The following is an 18,337-nucleotide window of genomic DNA, read 5'->3' as shown; positions in this document are numbered from 1 at the left end:
ATTAAATGTTATTTTTCTCAAAATCAAAATATTTTAATTTGAGCATATACAAAATATGTTATTGTACATACCTTGACACTCAAGCTAAATACTCTATTACTTAAATATATATTTCTACATGCACACATTCATGTACACTTCTACAAGATATCCAGGTCACGTAGAGTTTTTAGAATGCTAAAATATATCTGTGTGAAAATGTAAACACTGTAAATGAAATGTGCACGAGATATTGGATTTTTTATTTTCAAGTAACAATAAAGTTTTTATTTTTGTTATCAAACAAAATGAAATCTGACATACCCCTAGCATCTTGTGATACACTGAAATTCCTCTTGCCTTTAGCAGCAGAAGCCATTTTCAAACACACCTACCTGCACTAGCAGGTAGGCTGCTGGACCTAAATGCCTGTAAGATAAGAAAAATGTGTTATCAACTTGCATACACTTATTAATTAAAGTTTAAAATATGTTTGATTCTTTCTAATTAAATAATCATTTGGTGAGGAAAATATGTGCCAGAAACTATCCTAATAAACATTAAATGTAGTTTAATCCAACTACTATGTAAAAAACAAACAAACTTGCTACATGCAACCACACTTGTGGAAAATATCCCAAAGCTTGAAGTTTAACTCGGACATCTTCACTAAAGAAGCCATGTTGAAGATTTTTAGCATACAACTCTAATCAATGCTCTGGATGATGTGTACTTCTAGTTCTGAACTTAACAACCCATTCAGTTTTAAGTTGTTAAAATTGACTTTAGGCTCTTCTCTTCTTAAAATTTACATTCATTGAATAAAAATCTCTAAATTCCTTTTTTTTCCATCTTAAGTTATTATCTGTAAAAAAACTGTCTGTTGTAGAACCTTTAAAATTTCCTTAAACGTCACTTAGTCTGCTACTCTAAGGTTTTCTATCAATTACACTAAATTTTCATATAACTAATATTTAATCAAATAACTGGTATATCTTCAAAGAGAATGTTTAACCTTTTAGTTACCTATCGAATCTCTACAGCACTCAACCTAACAGTTAAACTGTCAAAATGTAGAGTTATTTTAAGACTTTGGTGATCTTTAAAAACCAAATTATGATTTATTATTTTTTAAATCTTCAAATGCATTATTTCCTTTTATCTATTGTTACAATGGCTGGTCTTATAATTGATATAACTGACCACTCTAAATGTGACAAACACTTATTAAAATGCTGCAAATTATTCACCCATTGTATTTTAACATGTTATTACAATTATCACTTGCAATCAAAGTCTTGTGTAAACATGCTCCTGATTAGTGAATCAACTTATTTAATAAGTCCTAACATCAAAATAATTAGTGTAACCAACCAATAAGAATATACATTTCACAAAAATATGAAATTACATCAAATGGTTAGGAAGTTTAATCTGTCTATCCATAATCAAGGAAATGAAAAGTTTATCATAAACAAAGAGAGCTGATCACACTCCTTGCCAGACACTGGATACCTTCTTCTCATTAAAAACTTGATTGCTAAACTATTGAAGTTGGCTTGTAAGGATTGTTTGTTTTGGAATTTCACACAAAGCTCTCTGCTCTAGCCATCCCTAATGTAGCAGTGTAAGACTAGAGGGAAGGCAGCTACTCATCACTATACACTGCCAACTCTTGGGGTACTCTTTTACCAACGAATAGTGGGATTGACAGTCACATTACAATGCTGCCACAGCTTAGAGGACAAGCATGTTTGGTGCAACAGGGATTCGAACCCACAACTCTCAGATTACGAGTTGAATGCCTTAACCCACCTGGCCATGCTGGGCCTACGCTCGTAAGGAATTAAACAAGCATTTAAATAAATTACATTTGAACATCAAGATAATTTTTATTATTTCATAAGAAATTATAGATGCACATTAATTATAAATATAAAAAATTGATCTTAACCTAAATCTTCCAACCTATCTGAATCTTGTGAGATACTACTGTGATTGTGACCAAAAATACTATTAACAGTAAATGCACTGAAATGATAAAAATTCCTTTTTAATCCTTACAAACGACAACAGAAAAAAGTATATTTCCTCGAAATATAAGTCTTTTAGAAATAAACAACGACTAGAATTATAAATAGTATGCACCTGTGAAAGTTGGCCCTACATTTTACTTGAAAATCCATATTCAATTTTTTTTTCTGATTAAAAATAAGTAATAACATTCCTTTTTGTTGCTTGTTAGCTTTTTCTACTATTTTCTAATATAAATTGACTGTGGAAAGACCTAACAAAATGTCTGTCCATTATTCACCAAGATCAGTTTCTCTTAAGATCACTCCCTTGGTAGGAATCTTGTTCATTAATTCATACATATCACAAATTAACTGGTATACTACCAGGATACTTAGTGCCATTATTAACTGCACATCTTGTAGAAGCTGGCTGTCTGTCATGCATATGCTATAACCAACTTGTTGTAATATGAGGACAGCAGTTCAAATGCATAGTTTATACTCTTAATGCAAAAATAAACTAACATTATTGAAACAATTTAATAAAAATGAAAGAAACATAACAGTTAAATTCTTACTATAGATAAGCCAACAAGTCCCATACCATTACACCAAAAGATATATAAACAGAGTGGTGGATTTCAGTTCTTACATTTTCTCCGAAGATGGTGTAGGTACAGCACTGTAGAATCAAACTGTCACTTACTCTTAATGTTATATGAATTACATCTCTGCTCATATGTAGAGTCAAAACATAATTATATATTTAAAATTGAATTAAAACTTATGAAATGCTACTAAACCTTGATTCTATGTAAATCTTTTGTTATAAGTGTTATACAAACTACCAAGTTTCACCGAGTTCACCAAACAATGAAAGTCTAAGTGAATTATTTCAGCAGGAAAAATCCAACATTCCTACCATACTCATTTTGTTATTCACACCAGTGTTCATGTACTGATGATGTAGTTATCAAATAATATGAATTTAAACTAAAATACACACTGCATTAACTTCCAATAAATCACAAGGATCTATCTTTTGATGTATTTAAACCACACTGTTAAAAAATAACTTTATTAAATTTAATACTTTTAAACACACTGTATTTATTGACAACTCATTGCCTTTGATTTACAACAGAAAATGTTCTAATTAATCTAAATACACTTGAAAATACCAATGGTGACTGTGTGAAAAAAACAAGTTTAGAACAATGGTCAGGCGTATTTATTGTAACAATGCCACTACACCACAGCAGTAACATACAAGCTACATTTTTTTTATGAAACACGATTTGGTTACTAACTTTTTATCAATATAAAATAAAAACATATTTAAGTCGCTAAATGTCACTGCAGTTTGCAAATGTTACAACAGTTTTTTGTCAGTTTGGCTGTCTTCAATTTTCTCACTGAACATTTGCGCAAGTGACGATTAAATTTTAATATAAATTAGAAAAATAGAATATACTTGTTTTGTAGAAAACAACAGAAGCTAACAACGCCTATTTATCAAAGACGCTTCCTGCCGAAAATGTACGGGCTATGTATTATAACGTAACACAAAACAAGATACGTTTGCTTTAGCGTAGTTTAGCCTGTAATGAGCATGACACGCACCCAAAGAAACAGCAAAGCAGCCATGACCGTGTGACTCGTACCTCGCATCCTATTTGCCCAACCTCCGATAACCCTATTAAGAATTTACAGTTAACACATAACCCTCACCTTTACACCAAATTCTTTTGGGCACCTCCAACCGATGTAGGTACCAATGCTAAGTTTATAAACAAGTACAAATACCAATTAGCATCTTTAAAACTAAAAGGCTTTTATCCATAATTAAGCCACCTCAACAACACAATTACTTCTGTCGCTTGGCGCCATCGGCCACCACAGCCTAATGTATACATAATAAATTCCGTCACGTGACTAAGTCCCTTCCCCCAAGGAGTTGTTCGTTATAAACAAACGTAAAGCACGATACTTTATATCGTTATAATTTAAACTTTTTTAGAAGTTTTATTTTTGCCTTCAGTTATGTAAAACGTCTGAATGTTGTTTTCCTTTTCTATGTTTGTGTGTTGTTTTTTTTCAAAAAATGTTGTAAAATATTTTTCATTTGCTTTATATTACAAATAAGATTTGTAATAAAAATAAAGTTAACTTTTCAGTTATGACATCATTTTGTTGTTGTTAACTTTCAAAATTCTAGAATAGCAATACAAGGAAAAAGATTAATAGATTGTTGAAAATGCGTCAAGAGTATACTTACTGAATGAAAGAGAAAAATCGGTCAAGAAAAATATATATGTAAAAACGGCTCGTTTGGGTCGAGAAAATTTTTTACGTAGAGGACCGAACAACGTTTCGACCTTCTTCGGTCATCGTCAGGTTCACAAACGAGCCGTTTTTACATGTATATTTTTCTCTACAAGTGGGTTTTCTCGACATCACTGAAAATCGGTCAAGAAATCGGATTGAAGAGCTTAAATCACAATACATAAATGTTGTATTCCTATATCAGTCAATAGTTTCTCAGACAATTTTTTTATAATGTACATGATAGCAAACTATAAAAAAACAAATAAATAAAATACATTTTTTTCTCATTGATGAAATTTTTAAATGCTATTAAAAGCTTATTTGATTAGTTTCTGCTTGTAAGAGAAAATCCATGAGATTTATAAAAGACGAAGATCTGTTGTGTATGTATGTTTTTTTAAGTTTTTTCACTGGGATTTATTACTGAAGTCATTATTTGGGATATAAGATTTTAAACTAAATTCAAAGTAACTATCAATAATCTTTTTATAACACCTAAGCTTTAAAATGCGTAAGTGAAGAATTTGCAATTACCTGCTTATAACCCTCCTCCCCGTTTAACATTTAAATTGTGACACTGTCTTGTATTGTTTGTTTGTTTAGAATTAAGCGCAAAGCTACATAACAGGCTATCTGTGCTCTGTTCCCACGGGTATTGAGACCCGGTTTTTAGCGTTGTGAGTCTGCAGACATGCCACTGGGGGGGCATCTTATACTGTAATGCACAGATCCGAACAAGCCCGTGTTTTGATATTCACTTTTGCAGTTTAATTGGAAAATTATAATTGTTAATTTTCATAATGTTACTTTATGTTGCTAATTACTTTTTTTATTATTATTTTTAGAGTTAACTGTGATATTGATGTAACATGTTCTTTCACTGAAACGGTTCTTTTGGAATATCTTGTAAAAAAACAAATATATTCCATTATATGTAATACTAACAAATTACTTATTTCTATTCTTTTGTTAAACGTTAATTTCATGGCCTAAGCTCAAGAACAATCTTTTTTTTACAAAAATTCGAGATTACGATAAATATAACTAATAAAGAAATTGTATTGCAAAATTTATTTTCTATTAGACGCAATAAATCTTAGTTTAATTTTGACACTGAAGTGTGACTAACACTGGTTGCTCGTATTTATTAAATATTGACGTTTCTCTAAATTCCTGCTTTCTAGTGGCATAGCGGTATATTTGCGGACTTACAACACTAGAAACCTTGGTGGACAGAGCACAGATAGCCCTTTGTGTAGCTTTGTGCTTGATAACAAATAAAGAAAAAAATCTCCAAATTCCGCGATATTTATAAGCTATTTTTTGTTGTCTTTCAGAATATGTAATACACAGTGAAGGAATATTTACATTTTGGTGATAAAGTTAGAACCAAACGACCTTTACACTCCACATAACTGTAAGAGAACTTTTATTGTAACTAACTAAAATTTTGCCCTTGTTGCTTCTTCAAGGTTATGACCATGAACTAGGTGCTAATTGCGTTACAAGTTTACCATACACTCACGGCCATCCTTCCTTATAGGATATTTGCCCATAGAATCTGAGGGACATTTCAATCCCTGGGCTTCTCTGGATTTTCACTTATCCTTCTACTGTGGTGACACTGTCCTCTAATGCATCTGTTGGACAATTGGAACATATATGCCGCATTTTCCAACACACCTAATTCCTAGCCTACCATCTGGTTGTCATACAGTCAGAACCTGAATATTGTAGGATGGAGTAGTGGTTGAGATTGTTTAGTTCCCACACAGCAGAGGTGACTCGTTTTAGGTGCAGTTAATCTCATATTTAGCTGATAGGCTATGCCAGTCTTCTCTTTGACTTCCTTTAAAGACTTCTACCATTTAAAAATTCTGTAACAGTTTCGTATTACACAAATATTTTGCATTTTCATATTTTAAAACTATTTAAATGAAATACTATTAAGAAACTACTCATTAAAACTACTTGCTTATTAAATATAGTTCACTCTGTGCAACTGAACATATTCCTTGTAGCCAAGTAAAACATTTGGTTCACCATTTGTTAAACTCAGAGGAAAATGTAATTATTTTTTATAATTATTATGAGTTTTGAATAGAATGATAAAACTATGATGAGGACATGGAGAAGTTTAAACCTATAGATGACGCTCTGTATCTGGTTAACTGAAGTCGAGTGAATGGCGCTGAATTAGATAAAGTAAACTGTTAGGCGTAAAACAGGATTTGTATTTACTGAAACGGAGAAGATGTCAGATGAGAAAAAGGTGATTGTGAAGTGCAGTTTCTGCTATTAAGTGTCTCTGTGAAAGAAAAATTAGTTATTATTTCTCGTTTTCTTTTCTACCACTTTAACGATTAAAGTAAAAGAAAATGTCATGTATTGTGTAAAAAAATCCTATCAATAGTAACATCATTTATTAAAATATCATCTATGATTTAATCTATTGCAGTAATTAATATTTGAAATACTGTTCATGTTACTATTATTATGGACAGTATTTAAATTAGTAACAGTATTGCCTACTGGCCAAAGACGATAGATAGATTATCCAACAACCTGATAGTGATGATAACAGATATATTTTGTTATATATATACATATATATCTTACTAAAAAATAAATTTGAATTATAACCTGACGTAATTAAAAAGAAGTATTATATATGTTGCCTTCGCATCAGAAATTTACATTGGACAATTGACTGTGGCTGAGCTGCAAACATGAAGAGGCCTAAAACAGTCTTTATATTTAAAATAATTCGACAATGATGTTTTACTTTGAAATTTATCACTGGGCTGTAGGCATAAGCATATGGCTTGCTCAATAATGCTAAGTGCAATTGTTAAAATTATTTTAATGAAGTAAACGGTTTGAGTTTATATTAAATTGATTGACCAATTTTCATGTTTGTGAAGAAAGAGAATCCATTATTTTTTTTTTTTCTAAATGTCAAATAAATTGCACAAAACTTAAACTTTTTACTTTAATGATGCATCACTTGGTTATTAAAATCATTTTATGTTTTGTTTTTTTAAATAATTCTTGTTAAAATGGTTTAAAACACTAAGTCTTATTCTTATTTAATTGAATATTTTTAACCTAATGAAAATGTCTTGAAAAACCTGTTGTACATGCTTACCATTTTCTTGTTTTATTTATACATGTCTTTTTCTTTTATTAGTTAAAATACATACACTATGAACTATTAAGATATCCTGAAGCAACATCTGAGTTTATTCTCAATCAAAGTATAGTTAATGACATATTAATGTATTACTTTTTTGTAATGAATGGTTTTTAGAAAGTCATATGACTAAACAGTTTGTGCTGTTAGTGTGAATGATTCACAGATTTCACATCAACAAGGAAAATATTTTGTTTAGTATGTTAACTTGTGTATTGATATGTTCATGTGAGGAATTGTTGATACCCGTCATCAGACAAATTGGTTTCATTCATTTGATGACTGTGACATAAATTATGAAAATAATGAATAAAATAGTGTTGATTTATAGAAAAAGAAAAATGTCTGTAGGGTACTTAAAAATATTTTTTGGTTTTTAAATTTTTTTCGTGTTTTTCACAGGGAGTAAAACCTGAGAACGAACAAATTAATCTGAAGGTTGTTGGACAGGACGGGAGTATTGTCCAATTCAAAATAAAGAAACACACACCCCTTAGAAAACTTATGACAACATATTGTGACAGAGCGGTAACTATATTTAAATACTTTTGCACCTTGAAAATGCTTTTTTTACTTATTAGAAAATATAAAAGAACTTTGGTTTTATAGAAATGAAACAAACCTGAATAGAGTTCAGAAGATTTTATAATGTTCTTATTAGAATTTTATTAGTTAATAAGTTTAAACCAATTATATTTAATATAGCTACTCTTTCTTACCAGCTATATATTTTTTGACTATCTTAAGTTACAGTATACAGTAAACTATTATCAAGTACTAAATGTAGTATTATAGAGTATATACATTGTCTCAGAATTCATGCTAGCACTGAGCATGCATAGCAATATTAGTGTTACAAGCATCCAGATTTCTTATGGCACATGTGGTTTTAGTAAAGCAGGTGTAATTACTTTAGGATTTCCTTCACTGACCATTTTTCATTATAATATGAGAAATGCAAGTTTAAGATAGCCAGACTTGTACTGTTTAGTTGGTTATTATTTGGAAGTAACTTTATAGAAAAATAAAGATTGTATGAACTGATTACATCCTTTTAGTTATAGCATCTTGTGCAGGTGCCAAGTTTATCAGAAATATTACAGCACAATATTTCTGTATTAAGATTTACTTAAATGGTTCTTTTAATTATATAGACATTAAAAGAAAAAAGAACATAACCTATAAACAACAATGGTAGTAGAAACATGTTTGACCAAAAGAATGTCTCACAAACTAACAACAACAGATAAAGGAAATAACCTAAACTAAATCTATGCCTTTGCATCTATATGCTTACCCAACAAGAATTTGAATGAATTTAAATTAATAGTGCACCATATCATCAGACAAACTATTCTGTAAGGTAATGTATTTTAAGAGAAGTACATTCTGTCATGTAACATATTTAAATTAGATTTTTCTTTGTTAAAGTATTCATTTCCAAGTTTATAATTTCATCATTCAAACATACATTCCATCAGCAGTCTGACCAAACTTTAAGTTTTGAACATCTGAATTAAAAAGATTACTAATTCTGAAATTTAGAGACACTTGTTGGGTTTTCAAGTCTTTCTTAATTGTTCATATATTAAAGTGTCAATTTAATAGCCCATCTCTTCTTGTCTTTTTAGCATATTAATATTCTTGCTTTAATAGTGGGATTAAATTTGCAAATAGTGTACTGAGTGAAATCTTACTTAAGCTTACAATAACCTCCATACTCTTTAAATTTAAATTTTTCACATGTTGATTTCAGAATATTTTTTCTATAGACAAAATGAACCTGAAAATTTCAGACATTAATATTAATTAAATCTAAGTTGTTTTAGTCAGGTTTTATATATGACTGAGCTAGATTCTTCACAGTAGGTGCCTGTGACTTGTTGATGAAAAATTTCAACATTAAACAAATAGCACACAGTCTACTTGTTTTAAAATAATATATTAAAACAAGTCAAATATATGCTTTCAATAATTGTCTCTCTTCAATCAAAGTCAAAATAGGCTGGTTCAGTTGCTTTAGAACATAGTTCACAAGACAAATTTTATCTTTCCTCCTCTGTTATTGCAATACAATCTATGATAATTTCTCTTTAGAAATCACCACAATATGCTTATGGCTAAACTCAAAATGATGCAGCATAGGTCTGTCTATCAAACTAAATTTCTGATGATTATGTATACCCCAACCAAAATCTAGAACTTTTCACACACTGCTAGGTATTATGAGATAATAATACTCAGTTAAAACACTGATAAAACTTGCAAGGTTCTAGTAACATGCTGCAATAATATATTAATTGAACTACACAATGTAATTCCTAAATAGTTATATATACAAATTTATAGTAAGTTATTACTTCTGAAAATAAAATTTGACACTCACACTAGTTGACTATCTAAGTCATAACACTATAGTGTTAAATTTAAATGAAAACAGACACGTATATATTTCATTTTTCTATCTCCATAAAATAAATCTTCTCTCACAAGTAATATATCATTTCCCAAGTTTCTACAGCTAAGTTACTTGTTACACTTATCACTACTGTAAGTAATTTTTCACTTTCATGCCACCTTTTTTATACCAACCTTGTGGTGGCACAGTGGAAAATCTTGGGTCTTGTAACACTAAAGTTCTGGTTGTGATAACTATATTGGTCTTAGCTCAGATAGTGTGTAGTGTAGCTTTGTGTTTAGCAATATACAAAATCACTAATACTATTCTGATTTTTCTGAACTTAAGAATTGATCTGTATAGAATTTTTATAATCTAAATTATTGGCATGGTTTATAAAGAACAAAGACCTAATAATGAGCTGCCAAAGGACTAATATTAATCAAAAAATGAAAATAACATGAAGTTATTAAACCTATTTTTTTATACTAATCTCATAAGAAAGTCATGTTCAACATTAAGTAATATCAACTTTTGAGGAGTTTTCATGATGATTTCTAACAATTGGCTTCAACATCTTTCAAACAGAAACTGAAACTCCATCTTCATCTCTATCACTTTGTTGTTGTGTTTGAAATATTCACACCAATAATCCTTTAGTCTTCAGAACTTGTCTCTGTGTCTGGTAACTTACAAAGATCACATTTTAAGGCTGTGTAATCTTCTTTCTAATTACTAACAATGTTAATCATGTTACCCACATTCTTTTCCTTCATAAAAACATTCCTCTGAGAATCTTTCAAAGGTACAGTGAAATCTTGATTTCATATTTCTATTCATAAAACTGCTTTTGGTAAAAACTTTATAACTTCAAAGTAAAAGATTTTCATATTTCATTTGATTAATGTTAGATGTATTGAGTATTGAATTTTTTTGTTTTTATCTTTTTCTGTTTATTATTTTGACTATCTTTTTGTAAAACTCATTTAAGAAATAAATATATTCATGCGAACACACATTTTGGGTCTCGTATAACATGTTTAGGGACAACAAGGGACATATTGGTTCATGTAGGCTGACCCACCCTCTAAATTAAAAGAAAAAAAATATATGTATATAATAAAATCTTGAAACCATTCCTTCTCATTCATATAGTTATCAAGCTTTCTTAAATTCACCAAATTTTGCTGCTTTCATAAATAGCTTCTTATGTAGCTTTGTGCTTAACTACAAAAAAACAGGCTTGATATTTTATAAATATTAATAATGTTTTTATTTGACTTCATATTTAGAAAATTACTTTCTATTTGATTGTAAGATATTGGAAAAAATAATTTCCTCAGATAATTTCACTTGTAACAAAATTTTTCACACTTTTCATTTTTTTTCACCTTCATTTAGATCAATCATCCAATTTCTTATGAAATTTGGGACAATTCTTATTAGTACTGCAAACTGTCTCATTTAAAACATCAAAGGTAATGATGTTAAAACAATCCTATTACAAAGACTTTTTGAATCAAGGTAGAAACACTGAGCTTGTTATTGTTTACTTCTTTTGTCTAATTAATTAACCTCATCTCTTCTGAAAGTCAAGACACTATCTTCCAAAAGCTACAACTTCCATCACTGTTAACTTAAAGTTTACCTTATCTTAACTTGATCCTGTTTGAGCAGACAACTTCTCTATACCATTCTGTTCACATATCTAACTCATAATCAATTTAACTCATAATCTAAATGTCTCCATTTATGTAATCTTTGTGTCCTGCAAAAAAAATTTTGTCCAAAATGATAGTTTTACTAAGTAATTTTTGTTTTTCACATAGCTAAGGAACTCTATCATGATGTATAAATTACTTGTATCTGTTACCACTAACAGCATTCACTGTAAAATACTCTTGTCTTGTGTATTTTTTCTTCAAAGTCCTAACCAATGTGTTTTCTACTGGTTTTTTTTTGTTTGTTTTTTTCCTTCACCATATAAAAAAAAAACTGTATGTAATAAGCATTAATTTCTCACCATTAAGAACCTCAAAAGATTTGGTATATTTTAAGGAATTTTATGACAGTGAATTAGTAATCTTATATTTGCTAATTGTATACAAGATTACCTGTGGGACAGGAAAAGTCAATAGGACAAAATATTTTTGCTGTGTTGTTAAAGTAATATCAGAGGACACATATTTAAGGTTTGGACAGGCTAGGCTTAGGTAAAGACAGTATATTTTTCTAACATGTTGATTGTGTTATGAAGTGAGTTGTCATTAGCAGTACTGAAGGTCAGTATTTTAACTGGAATTTAAGAGGGAAATTGACCTTCTGAAAAGTAAATCTTGGGTTTGGATTTTTAATTTACCCAAGAGTGGGTATACTAGGACAACCTTGAGGGGCAGAGTTGTCTGTTGTTGTTCATACATTATTTTTTTTTCCTAAAATAATAAATTGAAAACAATTTTGAAACAGATGCTGCATACTTTGAATGTTATGTGAACTCCACTTAAAATATAATGTAATTCATTCTTCATAATTGCAAGTACCAAGATGTATTTGTTCTAAATGTTAAATGACTTTTGTTAATCAACTTACAGGTAATCATATGTAAATGTTAAATTTCAAGTATTGTTATTAATGTTGTTTATTATTAAGGTTACATCAACTGAAAATTGTTGTTTTAATTCTGATTGTTTTATGAAATACAATAAAAGTTTTACTTGGATAGTTTACCATGTAGGAGTTAATATAATTTAGTCATGTTTTGAACTTTATAGCTGAATTAATACCACATTCACCTAAATTGAACCAAGTTCCTTTATATAATTTAAGTATTGAGAAAAAGTGTTATCTAAAAAAGTGTACCTTTCTCTATCAAAGTTAAAGATGGCTACTTAAATGTAGCCATAAGTTAGCACCTTACCCATTCACAGTTAGTGACAATGGATGTAGATCTTTTGAAAATATGCTTTTTTACAAATTAACAACAAGTTTTACTCATCATCATTAACTAGGCTTTACACACGTAGCTACTCAGATCTTTTCCTACTACACATTAACAAACTTCATTGTGACAAAACAATATTTATGAGTTTGCTGTAAACTATGTACAGTTCAAATAACTAACTTGTTTCACTGTGAAATCACTAATTGTAAGTACTTATGGAAGAAGCAGTGTTAATTGCCATGTGAATTGTTTGTTTGTTCGTTTTTTTAATTTTGTGAAAAGCTACTCGAGGGCTATCTGTGCTATGTCCCTAACTTAGCAGTGTAAGACTAGAGGGAAGGCAGATAGTCATCACTACCCACTGCCAACTCTTGAGCTACTCTTTTACCAATGAATAGAGGAATTGACCATAATATTATAATGCCCCCACAGCTGAAAGGGCAAGCATGTTTGGTGTGACGGGGATTCGAACTCGCGGCCCTTAGGCTACGGGTTGAGCACCTTAACCACCTGGCCATGCCGGGCCTGCCATATGTAAATAAACTTAAATTTCATTTTAACAAGTTATGAGAGAAAAAATATCAAAAGTTACATTCTAGTTACATCTTACAATTCTTTAAGCAAAAAGATAAAAATGTTGTAAACAGTACTTATGCCAGTTTCAAACATTATTAACCCAAAATTTATTTAAGGGTCATATTTGTCAAACACATTTTGTTTTGGGTTTTTATAACATTGCAATTAATTTTCAAATAATTACTTTAATGAAATAATTTTCATAAAGTTCTCTGATGTTTGTACACATCAGCTACATGTTTTCATTTCTGCAGTCATGATCATTGTTTTTGAGTAACATAAAGAGCATAGAACATAAGTTAAATCTTATGCAATTTCTTTTTTCTTTTTTGACTAGGGCAGCTGCACATTTGCATATAGGCACATGTGCAAATTTAATTACACATGAAAGGCAAATTCATTTGAGCATGTGAATCACTGCACTTGTGGTTTTTCTCATGAAAAGGTCCCCTTGTGGATGAATCTTTCCATTACTAGATGTAATTAATTAGATTTTATGAGTTGTGGCAAAAGTTACATAAGAATAAAATAAAAACTAACCATCAAGAAAAACCAATTTTCTTTTCAAAGTGTGATTCTTTTATTCTTGAGGAGCTTCATTTAACCCATTACAGCAGGACATTAACAATTGTCTGGGACAAGTGAAAATTTTATTCAGGCAAGTTGTTCAAAACCCTTAGCAGTCTGACCTAGACAAATGAAAAAAATTCAGTGTTCCTTACCTTAGTTTTACGTTGTCGTTATTAGAGGACAATTATGTTTTTACTGGTAAACTATCATAAACTGAAAGTTTCCAATATCATGTATGTTTTTGTGTTAATCTACTTGTGCATTGTCCATTATTAATGTAAAATTTTAGTCTTCCAATAAAATGCATTACTGTATTGGCATGCTAATTGGATTGGTGTTTAACAGTGTTTTGCTTATCAGATATTGTTTTTGAATGACTTGTTTTCCAGAGGTGATTTCTTTTAATTTCAATTTTTGCAAAAATTTTATTAAAAATTGAAAAGTATTACCTATTATGTTTTTGTATAGAAGTATTACATGAGCACAATAAAAAAACTTTGTGCCATTATTTGAAAATAAAAAATATTTTTTATCAAACACCTGATAGGGCTTGAATATTCAGAATGTCCGTTTTCGTTTTGATGGTCAGCCAGTAAGTGAAACAGATACTCCAGCTGGACTAGAAATGGAAGATGAGGACACTATTGATGTGTTTCAGCAGCAGACAGGTGGAAAATGATACTGATTTTTCTGCTGATGGTATATTGGCAAAGAAATTTATGAGAAAACAGTCATAGCATCAGAGATTTGAAGACCATCTTTTCATATCTTTCACTCATTATAAGGTTTTATGTAAAATAATGTAACTTTGTGCTGTTTAGTTTACCATTCTTCCAGCTTCTTCCAGAATAATAAACTGTCTTTTATATTAACTGATTTTAAGGGCTAACTTAAACTAAATTTAAGACATTTTTATAATATTCTGTATAAAATGAAGGATCAAATAGTGGCAATTAGGACTAGGTTTTGACATGTGTTTTAGTGTAAGAATAATCCTAGTTTTTAATATGATTTTTTAAAAAGGATAAAAAACAGTATTTATTAGAAAACAACATTGTTCTCCAGATAAAGAATATACTGTATGATAGTGAAATTTTTTCATCAGTAATTTTCTTCTTTAGGTTCATGTTGTTGTTGTTATTGTTTTTTTCAAATCAGCTTTCAATAAAGTTAGTAAGAAAAATATTAAGTTTATCCTCCATACACACATTGTGGACTGGATTGGTAAGATTTCACCCTATAATAGGCCTTTTGTATCCTTTTTTTTCCATTGGTTCAAAACAACATGCGAGAAGCAAGTCATAATTGTAGTTTGTGCAAACTAAGTTTTTTCTGAGTTAAGCTGCGGTATTTATAATTTCCATATGAATTAAATTCATTTACCTATGTGAAATAAAATTTGTTTTTTGTTTTTTTTTAGATTTATGGTTGTGGTGAGTCAAATGAATCCTTTTTTTATATTTTACTAAATTTGTATACTGAATTAGTATTACACCCATTATTCTTCATATAAACTAAAAATATGTGGCTAGATGTGTTTTTTAGTGTTGGTGTGATAAACTAATTAAAAGTGCCTAAGTAGCACAAATAATTTGAAATATATGAAGTGTAAAATCTATTGGATAACTGTAAGGATTTCCAATAAAAAATGTTGTAACTTAATTCGTATGTAAATGATTATGCAGCAGATTTTCACCAATAGGAGGACAACACAATCCCTATCATAACCAGTGCTCTCTCATTATTTGTACTTGTTAATCACTTCTTGATGGGCAGTAGTACTGTACAGGTGTACTTGATTTTGCTTGCAAATGTATTAACAGTTTCCTTTATACTACTGACTTAGTTTTATTACTATATTTTTGTTCACTTCTTTATTTACAGGGGCTTTTTTGCTAGTATATAGTAGATCTGATTCTGTGGTAAGTGGTGCCTGACCAAGTATGTCTTTTTTTTTTTTAAATCTGCACTATCCATTCTTTGGCCATGCTTAATGTCAATTACATTGTAGATTTTCCTGTCTTGTACCTGGTGTACAATTCCAGATGTGGATTGTGTCTCTGTTCAGTTGTCACATTTATTGAAATGATTGTTATAGGACTAAGTTGTGCACATCATAGACGGGTTGTTCTATAGGAATGCTTGTAGTGCTCTCTAGTGGTCTTTTTCTTCAAAAATATGATCGTCCTGAACCATAAACCCATGGACACACATTTTCAAGTACATCAAGGCAAAAAAAAATTCATTGTAGGGCACTGAGGTTACAGTACACATTAATGTTAATGGAATATAAATTAGTTTCCCAATTAGTAGATATGGCATTAATTTATTTCATTGGGGGGCTTGGGAAGCTGGCCTAATCTTCCAAATTATGTTTCTTTGCTACATAAGTTTTAACTTTAACCAATGAGACTTATGAAATAACAGTAAATCAGTTTAAGATTGAAAAAAAAGAGATCATGCTTATCTTAAAATGCCCTGTGACCTTAACAAGACTCCTAGTTTTTGCTCCCTCCTTACCCCAGATAATGTTTGACCTGAAAATCGGATATAGTTTTTAAGCATATCCATTCACTTATCACTTTTCTTAACTGTGAGAAGGATTAAAAGAATTCTGTGAGGGAGAGGAACAATGTAAAGGTTTCCAGGATTTGACCTCTGATGACCGTATTAACCCTGAACTCAATGAGTGCAAATGTGGAGAGGGTGCTGGTAACAATGTTATGCTCCAGTTGGAGAACTGCTGCATTATCTCTTAAACGTGGATATGCAGAAAAGGGAAGTGGAAGGCTTATGGCGAGCATTGAAAATTCGCTCCAACTGAGAATAGTACTAACCAAGGAAACCTATTTTTAGAGTGGTGATAAATGTCTATCAGAAATACATTTTCAGTTTAGGAAAATGATGACTTTTAGTAAAATTATGTATATTATTTGTATGAAACATTGTATGAAAATAAGAGTTAAAGATTTGGTAAACAAACATACTACACAGTTTGGTGTTTAAAATTAAAGTGAAACAAAGTAGTTTTGTTTTATCACTCTGTCTCATTCACTTGAGCTGTTGTCTGTACTGTAAATCCAAACTATATAAAGTAAGATAAAATGTTGCTAATAGTACTGTCTACTTACAAATAAGGTTGTTAAATTTTTGAGTTGTCTTTTCTGTTGTATTGTAAGTGTTTTGTAAAGTAAAATTTTTAAACTCCAATTTGATATAATGATTTATGTAACTTAAACATTCCAACCCATTTTGTCAATTAATTCAACTTCCTCACTTGAACATAAAGATTTTTAAACCTAATTGCAATCATTAATTGCACAATTTAATTTGTATATTGACACAGTTAGGCATTTTTTAAATAAATACAGTCACTCAAAAATTTTAACTGATTATTAACTATTAAAATCTCATTATAAGGCAGCAGAAAATTAGGATATTCTTTGTAATAGACCTCTACCATCTTATCTTTTTACCCAGTATGTTATAGATTTTACTTATGTGAAGACTTGATATTTAAATGTTTTCCATCATGAAGATAGAACCATAGCTGTGGGAATTAAATTCACCTTCAGCTATGCAACCCATATGTTAATGTCTTAGTAAATTCCTTGTTTAATATTACAGTAAAAATAGCAAAAACGTTTTGTTATCTAGAAGGTTAATAGCTACTGTGAATACATACGGAGAATAACCAAACATGTTGAAAGAGTTAAACGTGCCCTATCTTATTTTTTATAAGAACAAGCAATGTGTAATTTTTTTATTTAAATATCTTTTGTTACACATTTCTACGTAAATCTTTCCTGATTCCACAGATAAGTAACATCTGTATTTTTTTCAAACACGTTTAATTATCTCTCAAATATATAGTGTTTGCTTTAGCCAGGATACCTTTAAATGATAGCACTAAGCTACATGGTGTATTTATAAAAACTGCTGGTAGCTGTATTAACTTGTCTGATCAATCATTGAAGCTATTTGTAGAACTGTGTTGTAAGAAATTAACATTTTATTTCTAAAGAGAACAGTCTTGTTTCAATATACTTTTCAGATATTGATAAGTTATGTTAAATTTAAAAGGTTTACTAATTTTTGAATAACAATTCTATATAGATATATTTAATTACATTTCAAGATCTCTATTCCAAACAGTAAATGTTATCCTTTTTATCTTAGATTTGAAAACTAAGAGCCCATTATCTTATCATATATTTTTATAGATATTTATGTATTCTATGTCTGCTGTAACTGAATTTAAGAAATATGGATGAACTGTAAAAGATTTATTTAGTATAATTTGCTTTTCTGTTTTCACTTTGATTACAGAACTTTTT

The 18,337-nt window shown here is 29.8% G+C and overlaps 2 protein-coding genes across 2 annotated transcripts in view; one reads left to right on the top strand and one right to left on the bottom strand.

Moving 5' to 3' along the window:
- The window catches only part of LOC143228548 (uncharacterized), a 45,621-nt gene extending 41,711 nt beyond the window's left edge, over positions 1-3,910 (bottom strand). The window contains exons 1-2 of the mRNA XM_076459791.1: positions 3,726-3,910; positions 304-408 (exon numbers count right to left, since the gene is read on the bottom strand). Coding sequence (XP_076315906.1) covers positions 304-358 — 55 coding nt within the window. The 5' untranslated portion in view covers positions 359-408; positions 3,726-3,910. The remainder of the gene's footprint in view (positions 1-303; positions 409-3,725) is intronic.
- Positions 3,911-6,457: 2,547 nt separating this feature from the next.
- On the top strand, positions 6,458-17,210 carry Sumo (Small ubiquitin like modifier). The gene is made up of 3 exons (XM_076464901.1): positions 6,458-6,594; positions 7,918-8,043; positions 14,548-17,210. The coding sequence occupies exons 1-3, from the start codon at positions 6,577-6,579 to the stop codon at positions 14,677-14,679; spliced, it is 276 nt and encodes a 91-aa protein (XP_076321016.1). The 5' UTR covers positions 6,458-6,576; the 3' UTR covers positions 14,680-17,210.
- The last annotated feature ends 1,127 nt before the right edge of the window (positions 17,211-18,337 follow it).

Source organism: Tachypleus tridentatus, chromosome 10 (genome assembly GCF_004210375.1).
Source record: "Tachypleus tridentatus isolate NWPU-2018 chromosome 10, ASM421037v1, whole genome shotgun sequence".
Lineage (NCBI taxonomy): Eukaryota > Metazoa > Arthropoda > Merostomata > Xiphosura > Limulidae > Tachypleus > Tachypleus tridentatus.
The sequence above is the reverse complement of the archived record's forward strand: the minus strand, read 5'-3'. Positions and strand labels throughout refer to the sequence as shown.